Genomic DNA, 18,071 nt, shown 5'->3' on the forward strand with positions numbered 1-18,071 from the left:
TGGCTTAGGGAGCAGGGAACCAGAGAAAGGGGCACTGGTCAATCCTAAGGTGCGTCTTTCAGCAGCTTGAGGTTACCCCGCACCCCATGGAAGGAAAAGCCTTGCCAAGAAAACTGATCCTTAAGTCTGGTGTGCGACGCCTCCCTCTCCTTGCTCTGGGCATGGACGGGCACTGCCAGCACAGGCCTTGGCAGCACCCCACTTCCAGTGCTTCTGTTTCCTGTGGTCCTTGTCCAGACAGGGTTACAATACAAATAATTTGTTTTCTGCTTACTTGTGGAGATTGTTGCCAGACGATCTCAACTGGAATTCTTGCAGTTGCAAAACTCGTTAGTCACACATGTATAAACAGCATCTTAGTTTCCTAGCACAGATGGTGAATCCAGTTCACACAGTGTGGAGTTTTACTAGTTTAACTCTTGAAAATCTTGTTTTTGATTTCAGGAGCAGCATTGTACTTTCCATATAAAAACACATACAAATTTAGAAATGAAGAATCAGAGGTGCTGAGTGCCTTGCCCGGAGTCACACAGCTGGTGGTTGGTAGAGCTGGAACTCAAACCCAGATCTTGTTCAGATCTCTCACTTGTTCCATTGGATGTAATTGAATTTTCTACTATTAGGAAGTTTCAGTTTGAAGCAAGAAAGGGAAATCAGTGTATTTTTAAGAATTAGCTTTAAAAAAAAATGCTAACTGATACTTTTTTCTAAATGGCAGGGATGGGTGGAGGCATAAAAGTGTGCAGAGGAGGAGATGAGAAGATGTAAATAAAAAGGTCACTCAGATGTAGCCACCTGCTGCAGTGGGTCCTGAGACCCTGGCACAGAGCATCCAGTGACCTTGTCTGAGACTACATAGTAAGTGGATGTGTTTTGTTGCAGAATCTGAGTCTTTCAGCGGCAAGAGGAAAAATCCTCCACTATCAAGTGACCTTGCAGGAGGTGGCAGAGGGAAAAGTCACACTACAGAACATCACAAGACACACGTCCTGGACTTGGGTCATTCCCAGAACTGGGAACTGGACTGTGGCTGTGTCTGCAGCCAACTCAAAAGGCAGTTCCCTGCCCAGTCGTATTAACATAACGGACCTATGTGGGGCAGGTAAGTACCAAATTTTCTTTCATGTTGCCTGTGGGAAACTGTGTCTTATTCATCTCTTATCTCCCATAGGCCCAGCCCAGGGCCTGGCATGAATAGCACAGGAGTTTAAACTTTGGAGTCAACAGCCTCCAGAGGCTGTGTGAAATTTCCACTTGGCCAGTGAGTGGCCTTGGACAAGTTAACCTCTCAGAGCTTCAGGTTCCCCCTCTCTAGAGGGGATTATCTTACCTGAATTGCAGGTCATTGTAGACTAAATACAGAGACTAATATATAGCACATGCTTTGTAAATATCAGTTAAGGAAATGTTAGTTACATTAAACTGAACACTAATATCTGGCTAATTTTTCCAGAGGCAGGAATAGTATGTGTTGTCAAGTTCTAGAAAAAATGTACCTACAGTTGAAACATATTTTAAAACCAATACTATTAAAATGAAATTCTGGCTGTAATGGAATGATAGTAAAATTTTGCTATACTACAGCTCTTTATTACACAAATTTAGATATGTATCTAATTATCTACACTGAAAACCTCCCAGCTAGCTATACACATTTTATAGTTGCATCCTCTGAAAACTAACTTGTCACAGTGAAAGCCCCATAATTAGTCAAGAAAATAGATATTAAACTTATTTCTCAACATCTATATTATACAAGTATTTCACGTCTAGATCATTGGCCTAATTTTTTCCAAAAATGCCTGATAGAATAAAACTCCATGATTAGATTCCTCCTTAAAATTCAGTGTAAATAGTTTTATCTACATGTGGGTCTAGCAATTATCATTTGAAGAAGTTTCTACCAAAAATAGTTATCTTATCAATACTGTTAAATCTTGGTTATATATCTTTTCAGTCATATGTCTGTAGAGGTAGATTTAATATAGTAGATAAAAATACAAGTAAATATTGATATATCCTTGGGCCGGTATATGAGTTAGGAATTGCTCTTAGGAGGAAGGGTTGCTTTTACTAGAGGCCTGACTACGGTGACTTATTTATTCTCTTATATGAAAGACGTTTGGAGGTAGAGAGCCCAGGGCTGGTGTGACAGCTTCATAACAGCATAAGGACTCCAGGCTCCTCCTTCTGTACCCACGGCCAAGTTGGCTTCCATCCACAAGATGGAAATGGTCCAGGATGGCTCTGGGGCTCTAGCTGTTTCCTTCTAGGCAGCAGAAGAGAAGAAAGGAGAAGCCTCACCCCTCACTCATGAGAGAGGGGCTTCACCCCTGGTCACATGACAACACTTGCAGTCATTGACTCTAACTGGTCACCTGGTCACACCCAGCTGCAAAGGAGGCTCAGAAGTACATTGTTCCCTTGCTAAAGAAGATGGGGAGAGGGTGTCTGGTTGGTAACTGTTGATCTCTGCCTCATGTGGAGAAAGCATCTAAGGCAGAAACCTGCAGGGAAAGATGGAGTAACTATGGGGAATAGAAGCTTAAACTTTATGCATAGTAAAGCAAAAATTTTTAAAACACCATAAATGGCTTTAAAATGCAAATAGCAATTTAGGAAAGGTATATGTACATTTTGACAAAAAGAGGATTGATTATCTGTATCTAACTTATTCAAATAAATAAGAGATTGTGGGATATGAACAGGCAGCTGAAAAAGTAAATATGAAAGGAGCAATAAAAGTATGAAAACATGCTCAGCTAGCAATCAATGAGATACAAATTTTGAAAAAAAGAATGAGAAATCAAATCAGACCAAGAAAGTGTAAGTAGAATTAGCGTAACTCATACTGGTGAGAGGGTGGGGGAAAGACACTCTTGTAGACTGCTGGTGGGTGTTTAAATTGGTACAACTTTCTGAAGAGAAACTTGGCAATTTGTAACACTGTCAATCTTTAAATACGAACATATCTTTTGACCAAGAAATTTTTCTACTGGAAATGTATCCTCAGCAAATAAGGCACGTGCTTAAACATGTGGGCACAAAGAGGTTTGTTGAAATGTTTCTGAAGTAATGAAACACCACAAACAGCCTAAATATGGGATAATTGAGGATGGATTGGTTAAATATATTGTGACCCTCACTCACCTGAATCCCTTCCCAGCATTAGAGTAATGTTGTAGATCTGTTTTTATTGACATTGGAAAGATACACATAATAAAGTGAAAAAGTAGGCTTCAAAAGTATACATGGGACAGTGTCATTTAAGATACATATTTACACAAATGCGCGTCTTAGCATAGTAAAACAAACAGGAGAATGTGCAGGGAGGTACTAACAGAGGTCATATCTGCATTATGGTATTACAAGTGATTTTTGTATTTAAAATTTTTTCTTCAATGGTTAAGTAAAACATATGTAACTTTTAAAGGAAATTCCGTTGGGGTGGGGGGAATTGAAATCTTACTGCTGTTTAGTATCCTGCTCTTGTTAAAATATAGTATGTCAAAATACCTTACTTTGTTCAATACTTTGAACTTTCTGGGCTCATTTCAGTTCCTTTATTTAGAGTTGGAAACAACTTCTCAAAAGGCCACATTCATTATTTTAGTGTTGGCCTCTATTCGTTCCACAATAATTTATTGAGATTACTATATAGGATCACTGGAGTCCAGCAATAGGTAAAAAACACAGTTAGGGTCCCACAGTTACATTTTGTCCAGTGAGGAGGCAGACACAGACAGGTAAACTGCAGTGCAGTGTAAGTGTGAGATTAAAGGTATGCACAGGACACTCCCGGAGCAGACTCCCCATGGGCTTGGAGAGGAGGCAACATGTGAACAGAGTAGAGAGACAAGTTGGTGTCAGCCAGGTGAAGGAGTGCAGGTGTGCAGGTGTGCAGGTGTGCAGGTTTGTTTTTATGTGAGATCTGAGCAGGCGTATACATTGGAAAGAACTGGGGTAAGAAAGAGTTGAAGATAAAAGGGGAAAGAGGGTGAACATCAACGGAATGGAGTCCCTGAGGAGCTGGAAGATGATGGGGTCCAGTAGCAAAAAGATGTAAGAGGAACACTTCCTCCTCTCAGAACGGAGAGGTGTTAAATGAGGGTGAGGCTCAGTGAGGAGGAACGTGGAGGGTTGGTAAAGCAGGACATTGAAACAGTTCTCTAGAACTGAGCTGTCGCCGAGAGGGTCCTGGAAAACTTGGGACCTCAAGAGCCTATTGCCTCTCCTGAGGCCATACCTAAACTATCCAGTAGGAGTCGTTGTGCATCCCAGGGTGACCTGGGGGACAGATTGGCAAATCAGTCACATGGTACCATCCCGGAGCCCCCTTGTCTCACACCAGTTCTGCATCTTCTGTGGAAATAACACCATGTTATTTGTCTCTCTCTCTTTCAATATATGTTCACACTACTCATGTAAATAACTTTCCTTCCAGAAAGGGAAAAATAATACCCCAACAGGTGGAATTATGTTGATTTTGAGAAAGCAGGGACAATTTTGTTATAAAAGGCATATGCCATAGTGCTGCATATTAAGAAGCACAGGAATGATTTTGTTAGTTTATGATGAAAGTTGAAGGTGTTCTAAACCCACCAGTCAACAAGTAAAGCATATTTAATATTTCAGACCAGTCCCTGTGCTCAAGAATTCTTGAAACTACGGCCAGAGTCAGAAGCCAGTGTAGCCGTAGACAGAGGCCCACACAGATGTCAGAGACTGAGGCGCCAGGTGGTGAAGTAACTTAGCCAAGATCACACATCCAATTAGTGGCAGAGCTGGACTGAAAAACCAGGCCACCTGTCTCTTAGGTGGGCACTTTTTCCAAATGCCTTATGAACTGCATAACTCTATGAAAATGAAGATGGGGAGTTGAATGATGGAGGCTAAAGGAATAATTCTGAGAGGTGTCAGAGAGGAGAGTTGCTAGCAGAGTTCTAAAGGAGAGAGCATGCCTTGGCAGACATCATGGGGAGGAAATCTAGGCTGGTTCCTGGCAAGTGTGGTAACTCAGAGGCTGGGCAATGCCAGGCTGGTTTGCTTCGTTAATTCCAGAGAGAGCACTGATTAGAAAGGTTCCTTGGCTGCGTGAGCCCCTCACCTGGCAAAGGGTCTTGCAAACTCTTGGTGCTCAGTACATATTAACTGAATGAATCCTTTACTGTCTCAAAACAAACAAACAAAGCAAAAACAATCTTGTGGCATAGCCAGAAAATAAGATACTAAGGCAAATGAAGGTAAAGAACCACAGCTGGGGAATCCCAGTTCCTGGCAAGACAGGTTCTGGGCTCTCACCACCAAGCCCGCCCCGACAGTGCCACAGGAGAGGTAGGACGGGATGGCTGAGTGCCTGTGAATGGGGAATAGTGATGAGGGGAAGGCTGAGGTAGCACTTGCTGATCCCACTCCTTTTTCTTGCCTGTGTTCCCTGAGATGTCCATCGCCCGGGCATTTTTACTGTGGGACAGGGAAGTCTGGAGGGCAGGGCAGAGTAGCTTCACAGAAGCCCTGGAACCTAACAGAGAGTGCCTGAGATTTTCTCCCGCCATCTACCCCAATGCCCTGCAATTACAGAAGAGAATAAAAGGCCCACTCCCCCATGAAAAGCAGCCCCGGCACAGAGGGATGGGAAGGTTCTGGAGCTGCCAGGTACACGACGGGCCACAGGCAGAGCTCAGGCTGCATCATCGCGGGCTGTCTTGCCTTCCATCCTGAAAAGCTCCTCCTCCTCACCCACACTGACCTGGAGGAGTATGAATTACAGCTAAGCTTTCCCTCCCCCCTGCCGCCACCACCACACACACACAAAAATAAAGACCAAGGCTGCCGATCAATCCAAGAAAATGAAGTGTGATCCCAGAAGAGAAAATTTGGAGAAATCTGAGGGGCACAAGTTCCGGGAAAGAAGGACATCAAATGGGACCACCTGTACTGGAGGAAGTGTAATCAACACAACAGAAAGAGCAGGAGTTTAGAAGCATAGTAAGTATCCTCAGAAGGATAAGGGAGGAAGCTGGAAACATGAACCAGACATAGGTGGTTGTGGAAAAGCCCCAAATAGAGATTCAGTGTGGAAAGTTCAGTTGTTGAAATAAAGAGCTCAGCCAGTGGGTTGGATAGCAGAAGGGACTTATCTGAAGATTGAAGAAGAGAGTGGAAGACTGGGTGAGAAACTCTTCTAAAAAGCATCAAAAGAGGAAGAGAATTTTAAAAATGAGAAAACTTAAAACACTGAAAGAATAGAAACAGAAGTAATGACAGTCACCTAAAAAAAAAAAAAAATTCCCACTAAGAGAAAAAAGTAAATGAAAGGGAAAAAAAACCACTTAAAAATATTTTTTAGAATGTACTGCTCTGGTACAGGATGTCGATAGTGGGGAAGCAATGTGTGTCTGGGGTCAGGGGCATATGGATGATCTCTGTACCTCCCACTCAATTTTGCTGTGAACTTAAAACTGCTTAAAAAAATAAAGTCTATTTTAGAAAGAAAGAAGAAAAGGAGTGCCAAATAATCAAGCAGTTTGATCCCAAGAATACAAAAATTGATCAGGATCAGAAAAATGTAATTTATTACATTAATACCGAAAGAGAGGAAAAGGAATATGTTCTTAACAGATGTAGAAGAGTATTTAGTAAAACAAAGTTTTTAGTAAACAAGTAGTATTTTATAAAAAATAAAAGCTGTTTGAAAACTATGAATAAAAGAACTTTTTTGCTTTTTTAAGACTTTCTACCCAAAATATGCAGCAAGCATCACCTTAATAAAGTTACACAGGAAAATTCTCCTTAAAATTAGCAACAAGATAAAAAGAAATAAGAGATTTAATTTAAAGATTGAAAGGAGGATATATTTTAAGTGTGCAGCTAAAAAGATTATTGCATGGAAAATTTAACAAGGGCAATAGACAAATTATTAGAACTAATTAGAGAGGTATACCAGAATAAGAATAACACACAAAAATTAATAGTAGAAAAAGCAGTACAAAATAAAATGCCATTTAAATAGCAAACTAAAAGTATAAAGTGGCGAGGAATTAACCTAACAGAATGCATGAAAACTTTAAGGAGGAATTTTTTAAAATTCCGTTAAAATATATAAAAGGAGGCCCAAATAATTTTAATGAAACAGCATATTTACTAATGGGGTGATTTAACATTGTAACAGTATCAGTTTTCCCTGAATTAAGCTATAAATTTGATATAATTCCAATACAAATAACACTGAAATTTTTGAAGACTCTGATACTCTGATTCTAAAAGCTCTATTGAAGAATAAAATTTCATGAATACCCAAGATCACTTTGAAAAAGAAGAGCAAAATAAGAAAGGATGTTACCAACCAAACAGGTGTCACAGAGCCAGTGATGTGAACAGCGTGTGCTGGTGAAGAGGACCGGACATGGACCCGTGAATGTGTGGAACTTGGTGTGTGACAGGGATGGTAACACATTTGGAAAAACTGACTTGCCACATGGAAAAAATAATAAGTTTGTTCCCATTTAAAAAGAAAAAAACCCTTTAGCTAGATTTGGATTAAAAACCTAAATGTGAAAGGTAAAACCAAAAGTCAACAGGAGAAAATGTGGTTGTGTATCTCTGTGACCCCAGAATGGAAGAATTTCATAAATAAAACTCAAAATACACAAACCATGGGTGAATTTACCTACATCGAAGTAACTATGTGCAACAAATACATCGGAGAGTAACAAATAAATCAGAGAGTTGAAAGACTGAAGTAAGATATTTTTAGTGTTGAAAACTGACAATTAATATCTAGCATATAAAAGCTATTTCTGCAAATCAGGAAGAGGACAGGAAACACAACAGAAAAAAATGAGCGAAGTATAAGAAGGGGAAAGTCAGACAGCTAGTAACATGTGAAGAGAGGCTCAGCCTCATAAGAAACCAGAAAACGAAAATAGAACCACAATTAAATACCAATACCACCTTACACGTACCAGACTGGCAAAATCAGAAAGTCAGGAAATGCCAAGTGTTGATGGGGAAATGAGAACCCTCATGCTTTTCTTGTTGGAGTGTCAACTGATTGGCTATTTTAGGGATCAGTCTGGCCATATTTAGTGAAATATGTGAATTTACTCCATAATTGAGCAGTTCTTTGCATATTTGTATATAGAGAGAGAGGGCGATACTCTTGCACAAGGACGTGCAAGATAATGTTCATTGCATCCTTGTTTGTGTTAGCAAAAAGTTGGAAGGAACCTACTGCTCGTCACTTGGCGACTGGACAGAGAAAGGGTTGAGGCAGCCGACAGAAGGAATAAGCTAGATTTACATATGGCGGCAGGATGGATATATCCCAGAAACTTAATGTTGAGTAAAAAAAAAAAAAAAGTCAGAGCATTACATTTACCCCAACACGTTTTATGAAAATACAACACATAAGCACAAAGCAGCATAATTTTCAAGGACACATATATGTCTAAATAAACATATGGGAGGTAGATTAGAAGGATGCGTATTATATTCACTAGAGCTGGTGCCTTTGGGGACACAGGAATGGAAAGTGAAGTGGAAGGTGAAGGGGAAAATAATCCCACACGTAACACTACACAGGGTCCTGGCCCTGATGCCGGGTCTCGGAGAAGTAGGATGATCAGATCTGTGAACCCGAAGTCCTTAAAAAGAAATTGGTTCTTGCTGCAGCTTTGCTGGGATGAGTTGTTTTGTATGTGTTTATCCTCTGTGCTTTTGTCTTTGCCCCTCCCTCTCTTCCCCACCAAGGGTCGCTGGCTCCGCGCCAGGTCTCTGCAGACTCGGGGGGTGTGGACAGCCTCGTGGTGACGTGGGCGCCTCCAGGGAAAGCCGCCTGTGCCGTGGGGGAGTACGTGGTGGAGTGGAGGGAGCTCCACACAGGGGGCGGCGCACAGCCCCCTGTGAGCTGGCTGCGGAGAGCCCCCTACAACCTGTCCGCTGTGATTTCAGGTACTTAATTATTCACCTTCCTTCTAGAGAGTTGCTAAGTTCACATTTTGCAAGGAAGTTGCAGGCAGGAACCCAGAGCCATGCCTTGAGCTACAGGCGGTTGCAGGAGAAGAGGGACAGTGGTGACCTAGAGTCCATCAGGATGCACCACTGCAGCCATGGAAGACCCACTGATTGACTGCAAACCCTGGTGTTCATGCAAAGCCCGCATGCCTAGTACCGCGCATGTACTATGCAAGATGAATGCGTAATTGAACCAAACAAGCAAGGCTGAGGGCTAAGTAGTAGCCAGTCAGTGCAATGGACCCTTCCATCTGGGAATTCATTTAATTCTGAGTACAATCATGTGTAGCCAGAGTTATTATACCCGTTGTACAGATGAGGAAACCAGGAAATGTTTCATTCCCAATTCTGCTAGTTATTATTTGTGTGGTAATAAATCCACAATTATCTATGCAATAATTGGTTCTCTAGTCCTCAAACTCTGAATCTGTCAGTGGTTAAAATCAAGTGCTTACAATAGAAAGCATCTGAAAATGCATTTAAATGATTGGACAGAACTTTAATCAGTATCTTTTTTTTTTACACTGTCATTTTATGCTTAGAGCAAATCCTAAATTTCTGTATCATATTGTATGAATTTAAAGAGAAATCCCGCAAATAGTCAACCAGTCAATCCTGAGTATAAGCAGCACTGGACAATAGGAAAATGCAAGATGGCCAAAGGCTTGTTTAATCATTTTTACAAATGACTGTAAAAGACTGTACATCTTCCTCCCATCGGTCTGACTCTTGCCCTTTAGCTATCATTGCAGCAACCCCAAAACAGGCTCGCTGTTCCTGACCAGTGCAAAGAATCCTTAACTTCTTCTCTCAGAGGAGAGATTGAGTCTTAGTCACACTGCAGGTAGTTGACACTTGCTGAACAAACATTAAAGGGCAAGGTCTCAAGTTCTCAGTTCACAAACTCTGAAGTCCTACTCTGTCTGTTAGCCACAGTCAGCTTCTAACGTCGTTTTGTGTTTGAAATACTCAGAGACCTCCAGGACTTACCAGGGAATATGTTAGTAACAACCAAAAACCCTATTAGTAGAAATTCCTTCTTCTTTTAATTTTCCCAAAGAGAAATGGGATTCCTGGCATATTAAAGTTAGGTTAGTTAAGGGGTCACCTGCTTGGAAATCTTGTTCCAGGATGTAATTTTGATGAACAAGGCACGTGTGTGTACATTCTGACATGTTCAGAAGCCGGAACTACAGTATTTTGCTCCTTCTGTTTTTCTCCTGCTCATTGTTGTCCCGTAATAATTCAAAATCATCCTTAAGAAAATTAATATTAATCTAGGTCAGCAGTAGCACCCCAAATTAAAATGTTGATAAATGTGTCTTCTGCATGGCAATGAGTGTGTTGAGGTGTTAAAAATGTCAACGCGATTTTTAAAGTGTAAGCTCAGCACCATGATTAAAAGTTCTGCAGCCAGATTATCTGGATTTGAGTTCTGGCTCTGTCACTTATTAGATTGTATGCTCTAGGGCAAATTACTTAACTTCTTTGTGCCTCAGTTTCCTTATCTGTAAAATGGGGGTAATAATATTACCTACCTCACTGGGTTATTATGAGGACTAACTCAAAGAGAAATCATTTTGAATGATGCCTAACACATCTTAAGTGCTTAATAATTTAGCTTATTATTTTTATATGTGATGCAGCTAGGACTGTAATAGGTTTTCAAACTCTAAATCCTATACAGTTTTCATTCTACCATAACAACCATTACACCTGTCCAAGGGGATACACATGCCCCACTTAAGGAGACAAGACTTTCACAAATGAAATAAACAGAACACACTCTTGATAATACATGAGCTGTTCCTTAACTGTGGGCCTCTTTTCGAGTCTAGCTGCTCAGACTTCTAGTGGGTTGTGTTCAGTTTTAATAACTGTACTTAAAGAGAATGCTGCCTGGATGACCCAGCGAGCATCAGAGGAAGGTGAGCAAGCCATCAGGGGTCTGGAACTTTTAATGTGGAAACCATTTAGCCTGCAGAAGAGAATTCTAGATGGGGGTGGAGCAATGTGACGGCGGTTACTGACTTTGACGTGTACATAAGAAAGAGGATGTGTCCTTTGTTGGTCTGGAGCCCAAAACTAAGGTCCCCTGCATAGAAATGAGAAGAAGACAGGTGTCAGTTCAGTTCTGAGAAAGAACTCCCCTTACACATGATGGTCTCTAATAGGACAACTGATTGCCGCCAAGGTGGTGTGTTCTCTGTCCCTAGAGTGGAAACCACTAGAGTTGTTGCAATGGGGCCAATTTTCCTTAAGGGCCATTATACCCATCAAGTCAGATGAAACAACAAATAGAAAAGGCATTTACTGAACTCCAAACTGCTATATAGTTGTAAACTCCTATTATAAACTGTATTAGGATTTACCTCTTTGGGATAGTTTGAACCATATGGTTACTACAGTTCTTTCCTTTTAGATATTCTGTAATTCTACACAAAATGCATAAAAGAGATGACAAGACAGAATATTTTCCATACCTAGGAAACTAAGATGTTTTTAAGCACTTTAGACATACTCATCTGACTAAAATGAATAATACTGGGTAAAATAATTATATTAATTCAAGTTGTTCTCCTACTTGAAAACACTTAACCATTAGTTTGTACTGATGTTACATTCTGGAAATGAATATTTAACACTTAACTAATTCATATTTATCATGAATTCAGAGTAATCCCCTCCAGTGGGTGAGATGACCCATTGCCATCAGACCCTCACCAGTCTTTTCCCAGCATCTGGCTGGGGCAGAGGTGGGTGTTTTGGAGCTGGTCCCAGTGCAGTCCAACTCCTGGATTGTAGGTCAGCGGGGCCTAGGCTAGAGACCATCAGTCCTGCCTTGTGTGGGTGAAAATGGCTCCAACCTTACAGAGCGACTCCTTTTGCAAACGTGTAGACATCACGGTGTCTAGAAAACCTTCCCTGATGCCTAGCTATTCAGGTCCCTCTTCTGCACGCTCCCCTCATACCTCCTCTGACTACTCCTCGTTACTGATCATTTAATGTTTGCCTTCTTCCACATTTAATAGATGAACCACCTAAGACATGGTTTATAAACGGAGACACAGCCTTTGCCCAAGGATGCCAGGTGTCTGTATGCATGGAGTCTCAGGAAGTGAGCCTGTAAGTTGAGGCTAGAAGGTAGAAAGAAATGAAAATGTTAAAGAGTGTGGGCTCCATCCGCTGAGCAGCAAAGGCTAAGGAATTTTTGAGGTGGGGAGCAGACATGATTACGGAGTGTTCATGTCAGAATTTGCCAGTAAAACAGGAGTTTGTAAGGTCAGAAGCGGGGAACGAGCTCAAGAGGACACTACTCTAAGGGAAACGCCAGCCAGGTTATAACCACCCTCTCCTCCCTCCCCCACTAGGGGAGGCTTCACAAGAAGGAGCCCACAGCTCCCGATGCAGCAGTTCCCAAGGCCTCTGCCCTGAACTCACGCTTTGCATGGCAGGATGCAGCGAAGCTGTCTGCCCAGCAAGCTCATCCGGAACTCCCACATGGCGCAGGGGTTGGTTGGGCCCTTCCAGAACTAGAGACAGAGCAGCCAGGCACCAGCACCTCCCAGATGAAATATGATTCCAGATTTCCTGTCACCCTTTGGGCTTCTGGGTCTGGATGCCACCCACAAAGCATCTTTGGATTACAGGACTAAGCTGATTGCAGCCTTGCTCCATTTAGCTTGGTTCATGAATACAAAGTGGGACTCACCCATGGTGTGAGCGTTGATTTCCTCATGGTCCCTTCTCATAGCACTGTTTGCACGTCTGAGTTTTATATACTGCCTGGTTGCAGTATATAAATTGTATGTGTGTGTGTGTGTGTGTGTGTGTGTGTATTTAAAGGACAATGGATTTTTATATAAAACACACACCGTTTAGTAAATTATTCTGTGATGTAAAACTCCTCTTCCCAGAATGAAAATGTGCAGTGCTAATCAGCTGTCAGAGTAGGGGACCAGGTGTCTCTCCGGCAGGACTTTGGACAATATGGGAGAGAGTCCTTACTCTGACTGCATGATGCTACCATTGCCTGGTAGGAATAACCATTTTCCTTTACATTTTCATTGGGACTTTAAAGATATGTGATGGACAGTGTCTATGAGAGGGGCCTTTTTACAGGAAGTAGAAATCTGAGGTTGATGGAAATAAAGAGTTTTGTTAGGGAAGAATGACTTGCCAATAAACTTCATGGCTGACAGAAAATTGCAAAGCGTGGCGGTTTAAAAGCTAGGAAGGAGTAGTCACATTCCCAGGTATCTTCCAGATCTTCCCAGGCTGTGAAGCACCTGGGATCTGAGTGGAACATGGTGGGGGAAAGGGAGGGAGGGGGAGGAACGGGGGTACATTGCACTGAGCCTGCCCTGATTAGTCACGCCCAAAGGTATCATCCCACACTGCGGTCAGATCCTGATAAGCATCTCCGGAATTAGAAGAGCCAGTCAGGTTCTATGCCTGCGAAGTATCAGCCGTACTTTTCTGTAAACAGCAGATAATTTATTTGAAGAAGTCAGATTTTTTTCCTTGAAAGTGGGTTTTGTTTCAAAAGCTGTCTGTGTGGTTATCTTTAAATCCTGTTGGAACCGGAATAGCTTTTGCCTCCTCGATCACAGTGACCCTGGCAATAACTCAGGTTTGCTTATTTGTTCACCATGAGGACATTTGTTCATCATCGGGAGCAGTGGCTTCCAGAAGACGGTGCCATAGCAAATACACTGCTGACACTTTGTATTTCAGTCATCCCTTTACCGTCAGTCCAGACTGCTTGAACTATCTTCAAACTAAGAGAGGCAAGAAATACCATGATTTAAATGGCTCCCTTTAGTGACTTACATGTGATGTTAACAGCTGTTATAAGACTCCCTCTTCTTTACAGAAAACATAAAACCCTTCGTCTGTTATGAAATCCACGTGCATGCGCTTTCAGGGGACCAGGGAGGGTGCAGCTCCATCCAGGGTGACTCCAAGCACAAAGGTGAGTTTTGGGACCTTTGCCCAACTTTGCTCTAGTTTAATGGTTTGGATTTGGAGGGTGACAATAGCCTCCTGTGTTCTACTTCACAGCACCGCTGAGTGGCCCCCACATTAATGCCATCTCAGAGGAAAAGGGGAGCGTTTTAATTTCATGGGACGAAATTCCAGCCCGGGAGCAAATGGGCTGCATCCTCCATTACAGGATATACTGGAAAGAACGGGACTCCAATTCCCAGCCTCAGCTTTGTGGTATGTGTGAGACACAAAGGCAGCGGGGCCTCTCTTGTTTAGGTGTCGGGAAAACACAAGCATGTGCAGGTGCTGACACCCTGCCTGGCACTTAGTAGGTGCTCAGTAAATATTTGTGAAATTAACTGAATGAAGAAGAATAAAAGACATCTAAACACACACACACAATTCACATACACAAAGCTACTGAGTCTATGTTACATGCCAAGCAAATTGAAGAAATGAAGATAATAGACGAGGCTTTCAAGGAGCTTACTCGTTTAGGGAGATAGAATTTCAAAAAGCAATAAAAACGCTTCGGTACTATTACATTAGGCCCTTGAGGTTTGCAGGGAATGCATTTGGAGAACCTTTTGAATCCCTGCATTTGCAAATATCATCATAGCATATTACTTTCTCCTTAAATGGATAAAATACAATTTAAGTAACTCCTTATGACCCATAATTATGCTATAAGACTAAAGCAATTAAATTCTGGCTGGAACATTATCTCAAATGATTTCATCACTCATTCACAGAGCAGCTCCAAGTTACTTGGCAGATTTAATGTTCTAATCTTTGATTTACTCAGAGTTTTGTTTTGTTTTTCCTGGCTTGAGCTTCTCTTTAGTATTTCACGGGCAGCTGGCTTTCTTTCAGAAGCATTTATCATAAAGAAGCAACAATTTTATTCCTTCATAAGAGCTCTTAGGTCCAAGAAGAATGTAACAAAGCCAGCCTGAGATGTGGGTGCCAGAGGGCTGCCTGCAGAGTGATTTTTACCTGGGGAACTTGAATAATTAGTCCTCTCTCTTGACCTTAGAGCTGCAGTATTGCTTTTCTAAAAGTTATGACCTTTAAGGCTAATTAATTTCTTATTATATAAATAATATTTGTGAATAATAAAAGCATTCAAATAGTTCAGAAAAATATAAGGTGGAAATTATCCCTTCCTACATATTTAGGTTATTAGCAGTTCTTGGTATGTTCTTCCAGAAAAAACTTAATGCATATACTAGCGTACATTTGGAATAATTATCTGTATTCTGATCTGCACCTTACTTTTGTCTTTCAATAATATGTACTGAGACCTTTCCACATCAGTCCATGTGGACTTGTCTCATTCTTTTTTTTAACAGCTCTGGAGTATTCCACTGTAAGACCTTACAGTAATTCACTGAATAACCCACCTTGCTAAACGCAATTTACCACTGAACAGAGCTGCTCCCCACTGTCAGGGTAAGTCAGTTCTGAAATGCAACCCAAAAGGTGATGAATCAGTTGATCTCATCATGGGCCGTTTGGAATGCTTCCAGTGAAATTTGCTCCCCCGAAAATTTTCATTTCGACAGAATTTAAACCAAGATGACTTTTTACAACACAGTTAAATGGTTCTTAAACCTGGTCTTGTAGATGTTGAAGAAATTACCTACCTTATTTGCAACAAATCTGATGAATATAGTCTATGTAAGTGTATTTTAAAATAAGTTTAAAGTGGAGACAGTGCAGATTCAAAGCCCTATTTTACACTAGTATAGATTGTTTCCCTTTTAACACTGATAGATGAACAAGACCTGTTTGCTCCCTACCTTCAGAGAGCTCACAGTCTACCCAGGGAGATGGAAAAGTGCACAAAAGTGATATAAGTGCTATGATCAAGGACTGAAAACTGCCTAGTGCATTTGGCAGCCAGAAATTATTGTGGTGAGCCCACAAGTGCAGTTTCTAGAGAGTGGTAGAGGGCAGTAGGTTGAGGAAGAAGGAGAAGGACACCAGAAGGGCACCCCAACAGTGAAAGGAGGATGGTGTTCGGGGTGGGGGGGCCCTGTCTGGGGTGTCTCTGGCTCTGCCCACCATGAGGCCATGCAGAGTGTGGCAGGAGCACTTGGCCCTGCCTGGGGTTGGGGGGGTGCGTGGGTAATGCTGGGGCACAGCCACTCCTCTGGAAGCTTGTTGGTGCTACCATGTGCACCCGTAGCAAGTGCACTGCTCTGCGGGCTCACACGTTCTGCGTGCTATCCCTTGGCTGTTTTGGCCAACAGGAGGGTGGAAGCCATGGCAATTTGTTCACCGTTGTCTCCCCTGTACCTACAACACAGCCAGGCGCACAGTAGGTGCTTAATAAGACAGTATTTTTTCAATAACAAGGGGGTAAGTACTGCCCTGCGCTTTGTTAAACCAATGCAGCTGGTTGGGTGAAGGCTGATTTCTAGTCGCCATGCAGCTGCTTCACCTGGCACCACTTGACCTTCTTACTGGCGACCTTTCAGATGATTGGCAGCCACCGCGTATTCCTGAACTGGTGCCTTTGTCATTTAACCACCCTGAGCCTCAAGTTTCAGATTGCGAGGGCTGAATGGCCTCCTTTATCTCTGCCAGAGATCATAGTCCAGACCCAGGAGTCGAAAACCAGTATTTCCTGTGTGACTTCTTTCTCCCATTACTCAACTTAGCCTATCTGCCAACCACACTGCTGACACCATCGCCCCCCTCACTGCTCCCCGCAACCCCGTAGTTTCTATTTTTATTCTTCAGATTTACACATGTGTATGTGTGTGTTTGTGTATAGACTTTTTTGGCCTAGCAAACCATTCAAACCCCTTCTCCTCTGTTCCAGCGTCTCATTCACTCCCAGAGTTAAGGATGCCCTCACACGATTAGACAGCGGACTCCCTGATGCTCTCCTGTGCTTTGCTGCAGCAAGATGAGCAGAAGGCCTCCCCCAAATTAACTTTGTAATCCCCTGCCTTAGGAGTGAGAGACATTTTAGTTCAGTCATATAGCTGAAATCTGTGCAAGAAGTTTCATCAGGGTAGAGTAGGCTTTTTTCACCATAGGATGTGAAATTGCTCTGATGGTCATAGCTCTTAAATGATCTGCCCAGGCCTTTGGGTGGAGTGGATGCAACAATGCAGGGCTCCATCCTGCAGTAAATAAGCACAGGTAGTGGAGTGCAAGGGGTCTGTTTTCCCCATTAGATTGTAAACCCTTTGAGGCAGATTCTGTGCCTTGGTGCCTTATCCAGGGCAGACGCTCAGTAAATATTTGTGACTGTTAAAGTAAATTCAGCAAAAGGGCAAAATCTGACTTGCCCTGGGGTTTATCAGCCAGGAATGATGTTAAGGCACACGGTGCTGAGTTCTGGTTTCCACGTTGATCATTAGCACAGGTGCAGGTCGGCTGAGCAACCCAGGAGGCCTCACCTGTCAAAGTTCTGGCCTTGATTTTACAGTCCTCACCAGCTTTTGAGGGGTCACTCCAAAACTCCCACCCAGAAGATCCCTGCAGGAGGAGACTGCCAATTTACTGAAGGCCACTGATATTCATGCTTCTTGGAGAAAAAAAATGATGTCAATGCATTGCTCAAAAAACAAAATCTTCCCTGCTGAGACTCTGCAGGGGTGTTGAGAGCATAAGGAACTGTCAGTCTAGGCTTAAACTGTCAAAATAAATCTAAGTACCATTGCTCTCATTTTTAGATTTTATGTCAAATTTAAGTAGATTGTCATATTAAACTCACTAAGACCAGTGCCCAGAAATCACAAGAAAGGAAGGAAGGAAGAAAGGAAGGAAGAAAGAAAGAAAGGAAGAAAGAAAGAAAGAAAGAAAGAAAGAAAGAAAGAGAGAGAGAAGCAGGAAATCAAAATTAGTAAATGTTACTTAAATGACTATTTCATTAATTATTAAACTTAACTTTCTTAAGAATTCCAGTGACAACAATTTGAACATTTAATTTCCTCCCCGAGCGTTCTCAGATACACCTGATAAATGTTGGAAACATTATAGTCATGGGAAACAAAAGGAGTTTCTGCAGCTAAATAATTTCAAAAACAAAATGATAAAAAAAATTCTTT

At 42.0% G+C, this 18,071-nt stretch overlaps 1 protein-coding gene across 3 annotated transcripts in view; it reads left to right on the forward strand.

The window, feature by feature from the left end:
- Nucleotides 1-18,071, forward strand: part of IL12RB2 (interleukin 12 receptor subunit beta 2) — a 68,310-nt gene that overhangs the window by 39,070 nt on the left and 11,169 nt on the right. For all 3 annotated transcript variants that reach the window (XM_032494540.1, XM_032494541.1, XM_032494542.1), the window contains 4 exons: nt 883-1,102; nt 8,752-8,952; nt 13,892-13,990; nt 14,080-14,238. In XM_032494540.1, the coding sequence (XP_032350431.1) occupies nt 883-1,102; nt 8,752-8,952; nt 13,892-13,990; nt 14,080-14,238 (679 nt within the window). The remainder of the gene's footprint in view (nt 1-882; nt 1,103-8,751; nt 8,953-13,891; nt 13,991-14,079; nt 14,239-18,071) is intronic.

The sequence above is a fragment of the Camelus ferus genome, chromosome 13 (genome assembly GCF_009834535.1).
Source record: "Camelus ferus isolate YT-003-E chromosome 13, BCGSAC_Cfer_1.0, whole genome shotgun sequence".
In the NCBI taxonomy this organism is placed as follows: Eukaryota; Metazoa; Chordata; class Mammalia; order Artiodactyla; family Camelidae; genus Camelus; species Camelus ferus.